General features: G+C 48.0%; 1 protein-coding gene across 1 annotated transcript; it reads left to right on the plus strand.

Annotated features, from left to right (window-relative positions):
* Nucleotides 1–465: 465 nt before the first annotated feature.
* Nucleotides 466–15,068, plus strand: LOC137359107 (GTP-binding nuclear protein Ran-like; the record flags this gene model as incomplete). Its single annotated transcript, XM_068025188.1, has 6 exons — nucleotides 466–528; nucleotides 2,415–2,541; nucleotides 3,214–3,339; nucleotides 8,840–9,027; nucleotides 13,577–13,747; nucleotides 14,373–15,068. Coding segments are annotated over 6 exons (720 nt in total), but the record flags the coding sequence as incomplete, so codon positions are not given.
* Nucleotides 15,069–15,152: the final 84 nt, after the last annotated feature.

Consider the following 15,152-nt stretch of genomic DNA (forward strand, 5'->3'; position numbering starts at 1 on the left):
CAAATTCAATGTGAATCTCTGTGGGTCTTTTCCAGGTGTGTCGGTATCTCTGTCTGTGTGCTTCTGGTACCAGCTCATATGTATTTAGAATTGCAGTTTTAGTTTGTTCGTAATTAGGGGAACTTTCTTCCGATAACAGGGAAAAGAAACCTCACGAGCCTGACCCACGAACGTGCCTTGTAAGAGGAGAGTCCAGAATTCTTTCGGCCATTTTAGCCTGGTAGCTATTTTCTCAAAAGAGATAAAATATGACGACTCCTCCTCCTCCTCATTAAATTTTGGCACCAGTCTTGAGTGTCTCAGCACATCAAAGTTTTGCTCTGAATTGGGGATGAGGTTTGAGTGACAGGCAGCATTTTCATTTTGGGTTTGCACGCTCTAACTCAAACCGTTTGCAATTGTACTTTCTCTTTCAACTGAAATTTTCTTTCCCTGTTTTTGTGTTTCTTCCCTTTTCATCTGCAGCTGGATTCTAGCTCGAATGATTTTTCAGTCTCTGGTTCCATGTTGGCGTCTTGTAGTTCAGGAGTACGTTTGAAATGGTTGTCTAGACTTTTCACTAGTTCAGGTGTTTTTTTACTTTTTGTCTGAAAGTGATTCCCATCTCTGCAGCTAAGCTTTTTAAATCTTCAACACTTAATTTGTTTAACTGATCAAGGGGCAGCTCTCCCTGCACTACAAACTCCTTAGCATTAAAGGTGACCATCTCTTTTGTTTCTAGTACTGTAGGAAAAAAAACAGAAGAAAACCTGTTTGTTTATTTTCCCACAATTTTAGAGGTCAGTTTTCTTCCTGTTTTCCAAAACTTTCATTTATCTGGCAGTACAGGTCCCGGACGAGCCCCAGTTACGACCATGTGGTGTGATGTGGGTGGTTCCCACTGTTCAACTCCCCACCCGACTGCAGCAATTGTATTTGTGTGAAGAAGTTAGCCCCTTGGTGTTTTATTTTTCAAATAAACAGACAACGGCAGGTTTTCTTCCAGGTTTTTAAAAACAGAAAGTCAAATTGTTTATTGATCAATAAGCCTTATCCTGAAATTGTCGCAACGGCTCATCATTCATCAGCTCACACATTTGCTCATGTGTGTGCACACGCACAGAGAAGAGACAGAGAAGGGAAAAAGGAAGGTGGTTTTCAGTGGGCGGAAAGGTTGAGAAACCTGTTGAATTCTCCTGAGAGTCAAGTTCTAGATGGTTGCAGGCCTGATATGATTGTAGATTTCTTTCTTGATAGAAGGTTCTGTTGAAGATGGTAGGTTACTTACAGCTGTCACTGCTGTATACCATAGATGTAGAATTTTTTCAGCAGGGCACTGTGCTCCCTAGCTTGGCTGGAACTCAAGCTGTTAGAAGTAACTTCACCTTCTGGGTCGGGGGTCTCTCTTTTTTTAAGGTAAAACCGTGTCACCTCTCACCTAGTAGGAGACATTCGCCTCTCTTCCCCAAGGCGATCGCACAATGGCCCAGGATGTGGTTACTTCACACCTCCTTTGTTTCAGAAGAAGACATTCAATTCTGGAATGTTATTCTGGGATAGGTGTAAGCTGGGTTTCATGAACACTTTTTGGCTTTGAAGATTTGTCCTTTGACTGTTTGGATATGCAGAAGGCCAATCCCCTCTTTCTTCGGTGGCCATTTTGACCATTGTTCACTTTTTAAAATAAAGGGTTTTTTTAAGACAAAGTCCGTTTTCATAACTCTTCAGAGTTAGTCCGTAATTGTTGTATCAGAACTCTTCCGGTTCTGTGGCAGCCCCTACGACACTGCCCACCTCTAACCTCCGACCAACCCTCCCTATCTCTGTAACCTCCTCCGGCCCCTACAACCCTCCGTTATCTCTGCACTTCTCCAATTCCGGCGCCTCGAGCACCGCCCCGATTTTAATTGCTCCACCCATTGGCGGTCGTGCCTTCAGCTGCCTGGAGCCTGAAGCTCTGGAATTCCTTCCTAAACCCCTCTGCTTCTCTCTCTCCTCCTTCAAGATACTCCTTAAAACCTCCCTCTTTGACCCACCTTTTGGTCACCTGTCTCTAATATCTCCATATGTGGCTCGGGGTCGAATAATGTTTGATAATCTCTGCTTTGAAGCGCTTTTGAACATTTTACAAGGTTAAATACACTGTCTATCTGCAACTTGTTGCTGTTGGTCACCCAGTCTGGGCTTATGTGTGCTTCCAGTCCCACGCCCAACCCTTAACTGCCCTCTCTAGTGACCCCTCAGTTGTCTCAAAAGCAGCTGAAGGGGCAACTGGGGATGCGGAATAACTGAGTCTGGGCAGCGTTGCCCAAGTCCCGAAAGATACAGGGAATGTGGACGAGTAAAGGTTTTCGAGAGTCTGTGAAAAGTTGTATGGAGCTGGGTTAGGAGTTCCACCCATCTTCCCCCCCCCCCCCCCCAGCCTGTCCGCATAGTCAGTACCTTTAGCTAACTCTCTCTCTCACCCTCTCTTTCAGCTAGTCCTGGTTGGGGATGGCGGCACGGGCAAAACCACCTTTGTGAAGCGGCACGTGAGTGGCGAGTTTGAGAAGAAATACGTCGGTAAGCTGAGTTCGCTCGCTGCGCCGGTCTCGCTAAACAGCGGGGGCTGAACGGAGGGGGGCGGTTTTGGACGTCTCAGTGGAAGGGAGTCAGCTTGTGAGGTGGGGGTGGGCAGCTCTGCATTGGACAGGAGCGTCAAGAGGGTGAGTGAGGTTGTGGTCTTTTGGCAGTGTGTAGGCAGAGTCTGCTTGCCTTGCTTCACCCGTCCCGCCCCTACCATCTCCTCTGACTCTGTAACCTCCTCCAGTCCCCACCATCTCCCCTGTATCTCTGTCGCCTCCTCCCGCCCCCACCATCCCCTCTGTCGCCTCCTCCCGCCCCCACCATCCCCTCTGTCGCCTCCTCCCTCCCTCTTGAGCATCCCCCGATTTTAATCGCTCCACCATTGGCGGCCGTGCCTTCAGCTGCCTGGGCCCTAAGCTCTGGAATTCCCTCCCTAAATCTCTCCGCCCCCATCCCCCTGCGCTCTAGCTCTCACTCGCGCGCTCTCTCTCCTGTGAAGCCGCAGTGGAGTGACCCCTGAGGGTCACAGGAGAGTTCAGGGGGTCTGGTTTCAGAAGCTATGTTTTGGCCAATGGGCTCCTGATTTGGGACGGGGTGTTGCGATCGTGTTTCTTCTGTCTGTGCCTGCCTCACTTTCTCTGCTTCCCTTCCTCCATTGCTGTCTGGCAGCCACCCTGGGAGTGGAGGTCCACCCTCTGACCTTCCACACCAACAGAGGGGCCATCCGTTTCAACGTCTGGGACACGGCCGGCCAGGAGAAGTTTGGAGGCCTGCGAGACGGCTACTACATTCAAGGTGAGTCCCATCCTGTCTCCCTTCCCCTATCCTTCCAGAGTAGGCAAGTATCACAGAATCGATAAAGTGCAGAAGGAGGCCATTCGGCCCATCTTGTTGGCACCGGCTCTCTGGAAGAGCAACTCAATCAGTCCCATTCCCCTGCCTCCTCCACGTAACGCTGCACATTCCTCCTTTTCATATAACTCTCTAATTCTCTTCTGAATGTTTCAATTGAACCTGCCTCCACCATGTTCTCAGGCAGCACATTCCAGACCTTAACCACTCGCTGTGTGAAAAAGTTTTTCCTCATCTCACTTTTGCTTCTCTTACCAAATACTTTAAATCTCTGCCCTCTCGTTCTCGATCCTTTCGCGAGTGGGAACAGTTTCTCTCTATCAACTCTGTCCAGACCCCCTCATGATTTTGAATGCCTCTATCAAATCACCTCTCAGCCTTCTCTATCCAAGGAAAACAGTCCTAACCATCCAATCTATCTTCATAACTGAAATTCCTCATCCCTGGAACCACTCTTGTGAATCTTTTCTGTACTCTCTCCAATGCCCTCACATCTTTGCGGAAGTGCAGCACCAAGAACTGGACACAATACTCCAGCTGAGGCCGAACTAGTGTCTTATATAAGTTCAACATAACCTCCTTGCTCTTGTACTCTATTAATAAAGCGCAGGATACTGTATGCTTTGTTAAGTGCTCTCTCAACCTGTCCGACCACCTTCAATGATTTATACACACTTTTTCTTCTTTATCTTCATCTCAACCTATTTTGTCATCCAGGGAGCTCTGGATTTGTTTGCCTTTTCCCCTTTGAGGGAACATACCTCGACTGTGCTCAAACTACTTCTTTGAAGGTAGCCCCTTGTTTATCTGTCAGTTTCCTGCCAGCTTTTGACTCCAATTTATTCGCCCCAGATCCATTCTTACCTCATTGAAGTTAGCCTTCCCCCAGTTAATTATTCTGACCCTGAATTGTTCTTTGTCCTTTTTCTATAGTCAGCCTAAACCTTTTGACACAATGATCACTATCCCCTAAATGCTCATCCTACTGACACTTGATCTACTTGGCTCACCTCATTCCCAAGAACCAGGTCTAGCAGTGTCTCCTTTCTCATTGGACTAGCAACATACTGTTGTAGAAAATTTTCCTGAACACACTCTAGGAACTCTTGCCCCTCACTGCCCTTTACACTACTGTTATCCCAGTCTATGTTTGGAGAATTAAAAGTCCCTCATTATAACTACCCTTTTGCATCTCTCTGTGATTTCCTTGCAAATTTGTTCCTCCAAGTTCTTCCCACCAGCTGGTGGCTTATAGACAACACCAAGCAATCTAACTGCACCTTTTTTGTTCCTTAGCTCTAGCCAAATTGATTTTGGCCTCGACCCCTCTGAGTCATAGAGTTATACAGCACAGAAACAGGCCCTTCGGTCCATTGTGTTTGTGCCGGCCATCCAGCACCCAACTATTCTAATCCCATATTCCTGCACTTGGCCCGTAACCTTGTATGCTATGGTGTTTCAGGTGCTCATCTAAATACTTAAATGTTGTGAGGGTTCCTGGCTCCACCACCTCTTCAGGCAGTGTCTTCCAGATCCCAACCACTCGCTGGGTGAAATTGTTTTTTCTCAAATCCCCTCTAAACCTCCTGCCCCTTACCTTAAATCTATGCCCCCTGGTTATTGACTCCTCCGCTAAGGGAAAAAGATTCTTCCTATCTAACCTATCAATGCCCCTCATAATCTTGTACACCTCAATCATGTCCCCTCTCAGCCTTCTCTGCTTCAAGGAAAACAACCCCAGCCTATCCAGTCTCTCTTCATAGCTGAAATGCTCCAGCCCAGGCAACATCCTGGTGAATCTCCTCTGCACCCTCTCCAGTGCAATCACATCCTTCCTGTAGTGTGGTGACCAGAACTGTACACAGTACTCCAGCTGTGGCCTAACTAGTGTTTTATACAACTCCATCATAACCTCCCTGTTCTTATATTCTATACCTCAGCTAATCAAGGCAAGTATCCCATATGCCTTCCTAACCACCTTATCCACCTGTGCTGCTGCCTTCAGTGATCTATGGACAAGTACACCAAGGTCCCTCTGACCCTCTGTACTTCCTAGGGTCCTACCATCCATTGTATATTCCCTTGCCTTGTTAGTCCTCCCACCTCACACTTCTCAGGATTAAATTCTGTTTGCCACTGCTCCGCCCATCTTACCAGCCCATCTTTATTGTCCTGTATAAGGATTTCCTCCTCTCTGTTTACGACACCACCAATTTTCGTGTCTTCTGTGAGCTCACTGATCATACCTCCTATATTCACGTCTAAATCATTGATGTACACTACAAACAGCAAGGGTCCCAGCACCGATCCCTGTGGGACACCACTGGTCACAGGCTTCCAATCGCAAAAACAGTCCTCGACCATCACCCTCTGCTTCCTGCCACTAAGCCAATTTTGGATCCAATTTGCCAAATTGCCCTGGATCCCATGGGCTCTTACCTTCTTAACCAATCTCCCATGTGGGACCTTATCAAAAGCCTTACTGACGTCCATGTAGACTACATCAACTGCTTTACCCTCATCTGCACATCTAGTCACCTCCTCGAAAAACTCAACCTAGTTAGTTAGACACAATCTCCCCCTGACAAAGCCATGCTGACTATCCCTGATTAATCCCTGCCTCTCCAAGTAGAGATTAATCCTGTCCCTCAGAATTTTTTCCAATATTTTCCCAACCACCGATGTTAGACTCACCGGCCTGTAATTACCTGGTTTATCCCTGCTACTCTTCTTGAATAATGGTACCACGTTCGCAGTCCTCCAGTCCTCTGGTCCCTCTCCTGTGGCCAGACAGGATTTGAAAATTTGTGTCAGAGCCCCTGCTATCTCCTCCCTTGCCTCACAAAACAGCCTGGGATACATCTCATCTGGGCCTGGGGATTTATCCACTTTTAAGCCTGCTAAAACAGCTAATATTTCCTTTCAATACTAATATGTTCAAGTATATCACAATCCCCTTCCCTGATCTCTACACCAACATCATCCTTCTCCATAGCGAACACAGATGAAAATCATTTCAAACCTCACCTATGTCCTCCGGCTCCACATAAAGATTGCCACGTTGGGCCCTAATCTTTCCCTGGTTATCCTCTTACCCTTAATATACTTATAAAATGTCTTGGGATTTTCCTTTATCTTGCCCGCCAGTGTTTTTTCATGTCCCCTCTTCACTCTCCTAATTACTTTAAGTGCCACCCTACACTTTCTATACTCATCTAGTGCCTCCGCTGTTTTCAGCACTTGGGATCTGCCGTAGGTCTCCTTTTTTTTTCCTGATCCAATCCTCTATATCCCTTGACATCCAGGGTTCCCTAGACCTGTTGGTCCTACCCTTCACCTTAACTGGTACATGTTGGCTCTGAACTCTCTCTCAATTTCCTCTTTGACTCCCACTGATGTGATGTAGACTTTCCTATGGGTAGCTGCTCCCAGTCCACTTTCGCCAGATCCTGTTTTATCATATTGAAATCGGCCTTCCCCCAATTCAGTACCTTTATTTCTGGTCCATCTATGTCCTTTTCCATAACTACCTTAAGTCTTACCGAGTTATGGACACTATCCCCGAAACCCACTGACACTTCTACCACTTGTCCAGCTTCATTCCCTAGGATTAGGTCCAGTACTGCCCCTTCTCTTGTAGGACTTTCTACGTACTGGCTCAAAAAGCTCTCCTGTATGCATTTTAAGAATTCTGCCCCCTTTTAAGCCTTTTGCACTAAGACTATCCCAGTTAATATTGGGGAAGTTGAAATCCCCGACTACTATTACCCTATTGTTTTTACACCTCTCTGAGATTTGCCTACATATCTGCTCCTCTATCTCTCCCTGACTGTTTGGAGGTCTGTAGTCCACTGCAATGCTCTCCCTAATCAATACTGCCACCCATCCCCCTTTTTTCCTTTCCTATCTTTCCTTGTATCCAGGAATATTTAACACCCAGTCCTGCCCTTTTTTGAGCCAGGTCTCTGTTATAGCCACAACATCATATTTCCACATGGCAATCTGCGCCTGTACCTCACCAGTCTTACTAACTACACTCCGTGCATTCACATACATGAACATTAACCCTCTCTCTGATGCTGCCAGTCTGTCTCAGACTGGCAAATGTTCCCTCTCAACCTTGGAGTGATACTCGTAAACACATAAGGAGCAGGAGGAGGCCATTCGGCCCCTCGAGCCTGCTCCCCCCATTCAATAAGATCATGGCTGATCTTCGACATCTTCTCCACTTTCCCGCCCTCTCCCCGTATCCCACAATTCCCTTCGTGTCCAAAAATCCCTCGATCTCCGTCTTGAATATACTCAATGACTGAGCATCCACAGCTCTCTGGGGTAGAGAATTCCAAAGATTCACAACCCTCAGAGTGGAGACATTTCTCCTCATCTCAGTCCCAAATGGCCGCCCCCTTATCCTGAGACTGTGATACCCCCCTCCCCCAGTTCTAGACTCTCTATCCGGGGTTTGGGGGGGGGGGGGGGGGAAATCAGCCTCTCAGCATCTACTCTGTCAAACCCTCTCAGAATTTTATACATTTCAATCAGATCACCTCTCATTCCTCTAAACTCCAGGGAATATCGGCCCAGTCTGCTCAATCTCGAGCGCTCTGTCTCTTAGAAACATAGAAAATAGGAGCAGGCCATTCAGCCCTTCGAGCCTGCTCTGCCATTCATTATGATCATGACTGATCATCCAACTCAGTAACCTGTTCCAGCTTTCGCCCCATACCCTTGGATCCCTTTAGACCCAAGAGCTATAGCTCCTTCTTGAAAACATACAATGTTTTGGCCTCAACTGTGCTTTCCACAGGCTCACCACTCTGGGTGAAGTAATTTCTCCTCATCTCAGTCCTGAAAGGTTTACCCTGTATCCTTGGACTATGACCCCTGGTTCTGGACTCCCCCCACCATCGGGAACATCCTTCCTGCATCTACCCTGTCAAGTCCTGTTAGAATTTTATAGGTTTCTATGAGATCCCCCCACTCTCTCTCCTGAACTCCAGCGAATATAATCCTAACTAATTCAATCTCTCCTCATATGTGAGTCCCATCGTCCCAGGAATCAGTCTGGTAAACCTTCGCTGCATTCCCTCTATAGCAAGAACATCCTTCCTCAGATAAGGAGACCAAAACTGCACACAATATTCCAGGTGTGGCCTCACCAAGGCCCTGTACAATTGCAGCAAGACATCCCTGCTCCTGTACTCGAATCCTCTCGCTATGAAGGCCAACATACCATTTGCCTTTGCCACCTGTTGGACCTGCATGCTTACCTTCAGCAACTGGTGTACGAGAACACCCAGGTCTCACTGCATATTCCCCTCTCAGTTTATAGCCATTCAGATAATCTGCCTTCCTGTTTTTGCTACCAAAGTGGATAACCTCACATTTATCTTGCTCGCTCTAACTGACTCCTGGTGTCTTTCTCCCAACCCACCTACTGCAGCACAGTGTGCAATTATCATGTTCGATGTGACAGCCAGGGTCACCTACAAGAACGTCCCAAACTGGCATCGGGACCTGGTGCGTGTCTGCGAGAACATTCCCATCGTCTTGTGCGGCAACAAAGTGGACATCAAGGACCGGAAGGTCAAGGCCAAGTCCATCACCTTCCACAGGAAGAAGAATCTGCAGGTAAAAGGTGCTCCTGAGGGTTGAGTGGAGTGGACCCTGAGGGTCACCGGAGTTCCCTGAGGTCAGAGGCTGTATTACGGGGAATGGGCTCCCGATGCGGGACTGGGGAGGTGGTGCGCGTCTCACTGGACTAGTAATCCAGAGCCCAGGCCTATGCTCTGGGGACATGGGATCGAATCCCACCGTGGCAGATGGTCAATTTTGAGTTCAATTAATAAAAATCTGGAATTAAAAGCCAGTCTAATGGGCACAATGAAACCATTGTCAATTGTTAAAAACCCATCTGGTTCACTAATGTCCTTTAGGGAAGGATATCTGCTGTCCTTACCTGGTCTGGTTCACATGTGACTCCAGACCCACAGCAATATGTTTGACTTAACTGCCCTCTGAAATGGCCTAGCAAGCCACTCCGTTCAAGGGCAATTAGGGAAGGCCAGTAAATGCTGGCCTAGCCAGCAATGCCCACAAAACGAATAAAAAAAAATAAAAATCCATTCCACACCTCGACACTGTCCCCATCAAACACTCCCAGGACAGGTACAGCACAGGGGTTAGATACAGAGTAAAACTCCCTCTACACTGTCCCATCAAACGCTCCCAGGACAGGTACAGCACAGGGGTTAGATACAGAGTAAAGCTCCCTCTACACTGTCCCCATCAAACACCCCCAGGACAGGTACAGCACAGGGGTTAGATACAGAGTAAAGCTCCCTCTACACTGTCCCCATCAAACACTCCCAGGACAGGTACAGCACGGGGGTTAGATACAGAGTAAAACTCCCTCTACATTGTCCCCATCAAACACTCCCAGGACAGGTACAGCACAGGGGTTAGATACAGAGTAAAGCTCCCTCTACACTGTCCCCATCAAACGCTCCCAGGACAGGTAGAGCATGGGGGTTAGATACAGAGTAAAACTCCCTCTACATTGTCCCCATCAAACACCCCCAGGACAGGTAGAGCATGGGGGTTAGATACAGAGTAAAACTCCCTCTACACTGTCCCCATCAAACGCTCCCAGGACAGGTAGAGCATGGGGGTTAGGTACAGAGTAAAACTCCCTCTACACTGTCCCCCATCAAACACCCCCAGGATAGGTAGAGCATGGGGGTTAGATACAGAGTAAAGCTCCCTCTACACTGTCCCCATCAAACACTCCCAGGTACAGCACGGGGGTTAGATACAGAGTAAAACTCCCTCTACACTGTCCCCATCAAACACCCCCAGGACAGGTAGAGCATGGGGGTTAGATACAGAGTAAAACTCCCTCTGCACTGTCCCCCATCAAACACACCCAGGACAGGTACAGCACAGGGGTTAGATACAGAGTAAAGCTCCCTCTACACTGTCCCCATCAAACGCTCCCAGGACAGGTACAGCACAGGGGTTAGATACAGAGTAAAGCTCCCTCTACACTGTCCCCATCAAACGCTCCCAGGACAGGTACAGCACAGGGGTTAGATACAGAGTAAAGCTCCCTCTACACTGTCCCCATCAAACGCTCCCAGGACAGGTACAGCACAGGGGTTAGATACAGAGTAAAGCTCCCTCCACACTGTCCCCATCAAACACTCCCAGGACAGGTACAGCACAGGGGTTAGATACAGAGTAAAGCTCCCTCTACACTGTCCCCATCAAACGCTCCCAGGACAGGTACAGCACAGGGGTTAGATACAGAGTAAAGCTCCCTCTACACTGTCCCCATCAAACGCTCCCAGGACAGGTACAGCACAGGGGTTAGATACAGAGTAAAGCTCCCTCCACACTGTCCCCATCAAACACTCCCAGGACAGGTACAGCACGGGGGTTAGATACAGAGTAAAGCTCCCTCCACACTGTCCCCATCAAACACTCCCAGGACAGGTACAGCACGGGGGTTAGATACAGAGTAAAGCTCCCTCTACACTGTCCCCATCAAACACTCCCAGGACAGGTACAGCACGGGGGTTAGATACAGAGTAAAGCTCCCTCTACACTGTCCCCATCAAACACTCCCAGGTACAGCACAGGGTTAGAGACAAAGTGTTAAGACCACTCAGGACAAAGCCCCCAATCAAAATATATGATTCTGATTGTAGTGGGGGCAACACTGTCAACTCAGTCCCGTCGTTCCACAGATCGCATCATATTTCTTTAAGCTTTCCAAATCGGGGGAAAAAGCAGCCAAATTGAACAATCTAATAACCCCAGAATGAAGCAAACCAAACTATCTTTAGATATCAACAATTTAACTACTTAGTAATGTTTAAGATTTTAGTTTTTTTTTTAACCAATGTCTGAAGACCTTGTACTGCTTTAAAAGTCTATCTCCCGCATTTAAAATTAGCTGATCGACAAAATAGAAAAAAAATAAAATCTTGGCAAGTCACAATCCTGACGAATGGTCTTCTAATACAACGCATTCAAAGTTCACTTGCAGTCTTCCAAGGCCCGATTGGGGGCGGCACAGTGACGCAGTGGTTAGCACCGCAGCCTCACAGCTCCAGGGACCCGGGTTCAATTCTGGGTACTGCCTGTGTGGAGTTTGCAAGTTCTCCCTGTGTCTGCGTGGGTTTTCTCCGGGTGCTCCGGTTTCCTCCCACAAGCCAAAAGACTTGCAGTTTGATAGGTAAATTGGCCATTATAAATTGTCACTAGTATCGGTAGCTGGTAGGGAAATATAGGGACAGGTGGGGATGTGGTAGGAATATGGAATTAGTGTAGGATTAGTATAAATGGGTGGTTGATGGTCGGCACAGACTCGGTGGGTCGAAGGGCCTGTTTCAGTGCTGTATCTCTATATAAAAAAGGGTCCCTCGAAGATGGGGGTTCAGCAGTTCGGCTGTTGTCGTATTAAACTTTCTTTCCCCAGCGATGAACATAGCAGATATCAATAATTTGTTGTCAAAGAAAAAGATTTTTCCTTTTTTTAATGGAATTTATTCAGCTTGAAGCTTTGTGGAATTTTGAGAAAGAAATAACAGATCTTTTTCCTTCAGTTTAAATGGTCTTCGAGAGCTCTCCTCTTCCTTCGATTGCTGAAACAGTCTTTCAACTGACTGGTGCTCAGCTAATTTTTTAAAAGTCAAAACTGCAAGATTGAATCTCGTGTCCTCTCTCTCTCTCTCTGGCTGTTGCTTGGAAACCAGAATACACTTTGGCTCACTGAGCCTCCAGAGAGGTCTTAAAGATGTACTGATCTTGAACAGTCTTAAAGGGGCACCGCAATATTTCCCGAGGAGTGAAAAAAAGTAACACAGGACCGTAACAAGAGTAAAACTCCCTCCACGCTGTCCCCATCAAACACTCCCAGGACAGCTACAGCACAGGGTTAGACACAGTAACGCCTCCCTCTGCGCTAGAGGCCTGCTACCCGGACCCGACCAGGGAGTCTGAGACGAAACTGTTGCGTGCAGTGTGGTAGTAGCAGTCCAATAGCAGGCACACGTGTTGGGTGAGGAATGCCCAGAAGTTCCTCAGAGTAGTGTCCCAGGCCCAAAGTGGGGATGTTCGCTGATGATTGCACAATGTTCAGCACCATTCACAACTCCTCAGATACTGAAGCAATCCGTGTAGAAATGCAGAAAGATCTGGACAATATCTAGGCTTGGGCTGATAAGTGGCAAGTAACATTCGCGCCACACAAGTGCCAGGCAATGACCATCTCCAACAAGAGAGAATCTAACCATCTCCCCTTGACATTCAACGGCATTACCATCGCTGAATCCCCCACTATCAACATCCTAGGGGTTACCATTGACCAGAAACTGAACTGGAGTAGCCATATAAATACCGTGGCTACAAGAGCAGGTCAGAGGCTAGGAATCCTGCGGTGAGTAACTCCACTCCTGACTCCCCAAAGCCTGTCCACCATCTACAAGGTACAAGTCAGGAGTGTGATGGAATACTCTCCACTTGCCTGGATGGGTGCAGCTCCAACAACACTCAAGAAGCTCGACACCATCCAGGACAAAGCAGCCCGCTTGATTGGCACCCCATCTACAAACATTCACTCCCTCCACCACCGACGCACAGTGGCAGCAGTGTGTACCATCTACAAGATGCACTGCAGCAATGCACCAAGGCTCCTTAGACAGCACCTTCCAAACCCGTGACCTCTACCAACTAGAAGGACAAGGACAGCAGATACATGGGAACACCACCACCTGCAAGTTCCCCTCCAAGTCGCACACCATCCTGACTTGGAACTATATCGCCGTTCCTTCACTGTCGCTGGGTCAAAATCCTGGAACTCCCTTCCTAACAGCACTGTGGGTGTACCTACACCACATGGACTGCAGCGGTTCAAGAAGGCAGCTCACCACCACCTTCTCAAGGGCAATTGGGGATGGGCAAGAAATGCTGGCCCAGTCAGTGACACCCACATTCCAGTAATTTAAAAAAAAAAAATGCTTTGTTCTGTGATCATTTGCTGTATTGAGGCAGATCCTCGTTGATCAGTGCCGCTCCACATTGTAAAACTAGCGGTTGCTTTTTGACCTGACTGTTTGGTGCTCACTTTATTTTCGCTCTTCTCTGTCTCTCTTCCTTCCTGCCCTTGCTGTGTCAGTACTATGATATCTCTGCCAAGAGTAACTACAATTTTGAGAAGCCTTTCCTGTGGCTGGCACGCAAGATGATTGGGGACCCCAACCTGGAGTTTGTGGCCATGCCAGCTCTGGCCCCACCTGAAGTACAGATGGATCCACAGCTTGCTGAACGATATGAGGAAGAGCTTAATGTAAGTACCTGATTTGTAAAAGAGACCAGAACTGTGTACAGTAAATCCCAGTGTGATATGGAGACCGGAACTGTGCACAGTAACTCCCAGTGTGATATGGAGACTGCAACTGTGCACAGTAACTCCCAGTGTGATATGGAGACCGGAACTGTGCACAGTAACTCCCAGTGTGATATGGAGACCGGAACTGTGCACAGTAACTCCCAGTGTGGTATGGAGACTGCAACTGTGCACAGTAACTCCCAGTGTGATATGGAGACTGCAACTGTGCACAGTAACTCCCAGTGTGATATGGAGACCGGAACTGTGCACAGTAACTCCCAGTGTGATATGGAGACCGGAACTGTGCACAGTAACTCCCAGTGTGATATGGAGACCGGAACTGTGCACAGTAACTCCCAGTGTGATATGGAGACCGGAACTGTGCACAGTAACTCCCAGTGTGATATGGAGACCGGAACTGTGCACAGTAACTCCCAGTGTGATTTGACTGCTATCCCTCCTGAAATCAATGACAGTGTGTCAGATGGTGGAGGAGCTGTGTTTGTGTTGTGGCTTTGTGAACTGGCGAGGCAGTCGGCAGTGTAACTAACCTCTTCCTTCTCTCTGTTTTCCCCCCCGACAGCTGGCTGCTTTCGCCCCTCTCCCAGACGAAGATGATGACCTTTGAGGGGAAGATCTGGGTGTTGGGGGAGGGTGGTGTGTGTTTATGTGCGTGTGTGAGAGACGTGGTGGGTTGTTAGCCGAAGGTCTAGTTTTATAGGCCGCCAACGCGCACTGAGGATTCTCTCCCTCTCTCCATGCCGCACTCGGCTTTGACCGGGAATGGCATGTTCTGGAACGCGGGATGGGTTTGATGGTGGGTGTGTCTTTTCCTTTTCCAGATTACCTTAATTGGTGTTTGAAGCTGTTTTTTGTGATATTTGATTAATGAAAAGAAGAAAGTATGATTTGAAGAAATACGACTGGAGGGGCAGAGTTGGGAGAGAGAGAGAGAGGCGATGAAATGTGCTGCAGGATTTGCTCAGTGCTGGCCTGGCTTCTCTGAAAATCTGGAAAAGCAGCTCCCCTCATTCCTGTTGCGATGTCTTTGCCTGTCCCACACCCCAGAACTTTGTCTCCCCTTCCTGGCACACCCCCAGGCTGGATACAATCCTTTCTATTTCCCACATCGATTTTTTTTTTTTAACCCAGCCCCCTCGCTCTCTTTCTCTCCCCCCGCCTTAATGGTTTTTCCCCTCGACATGTGTCCCTCGGCGGGATAGGTCGGGACGTGGGGAAGGGTCAAGAATATGAAATAAAGTTACGGTGCTTTTTTAAATTTCAAGAGTAATGCCTTTTGTGTGTGTGCGCGGCCGGGCGCCCTGTGGCCTGCAGTGGTGCCAGTGAGCAGCGGAGAGGGGGT

This window comes from Heterodontus francisci, unplaced genomic scaffold (assembly GCF_036365525.1).
Source record: "Heterodontus francisci isolate sHetFra1 unplaced genomic scaffold, sHetFra1.hap1 HAP1_SCAFFOLD_1559, whole genome shotgun sequence".
NCBI lineage: Eukaryota > Metazoa > Chordata > Chondrichthyes > Heterodontiformes > Heterodontidae > Heterodontus > Heterodontus francisci.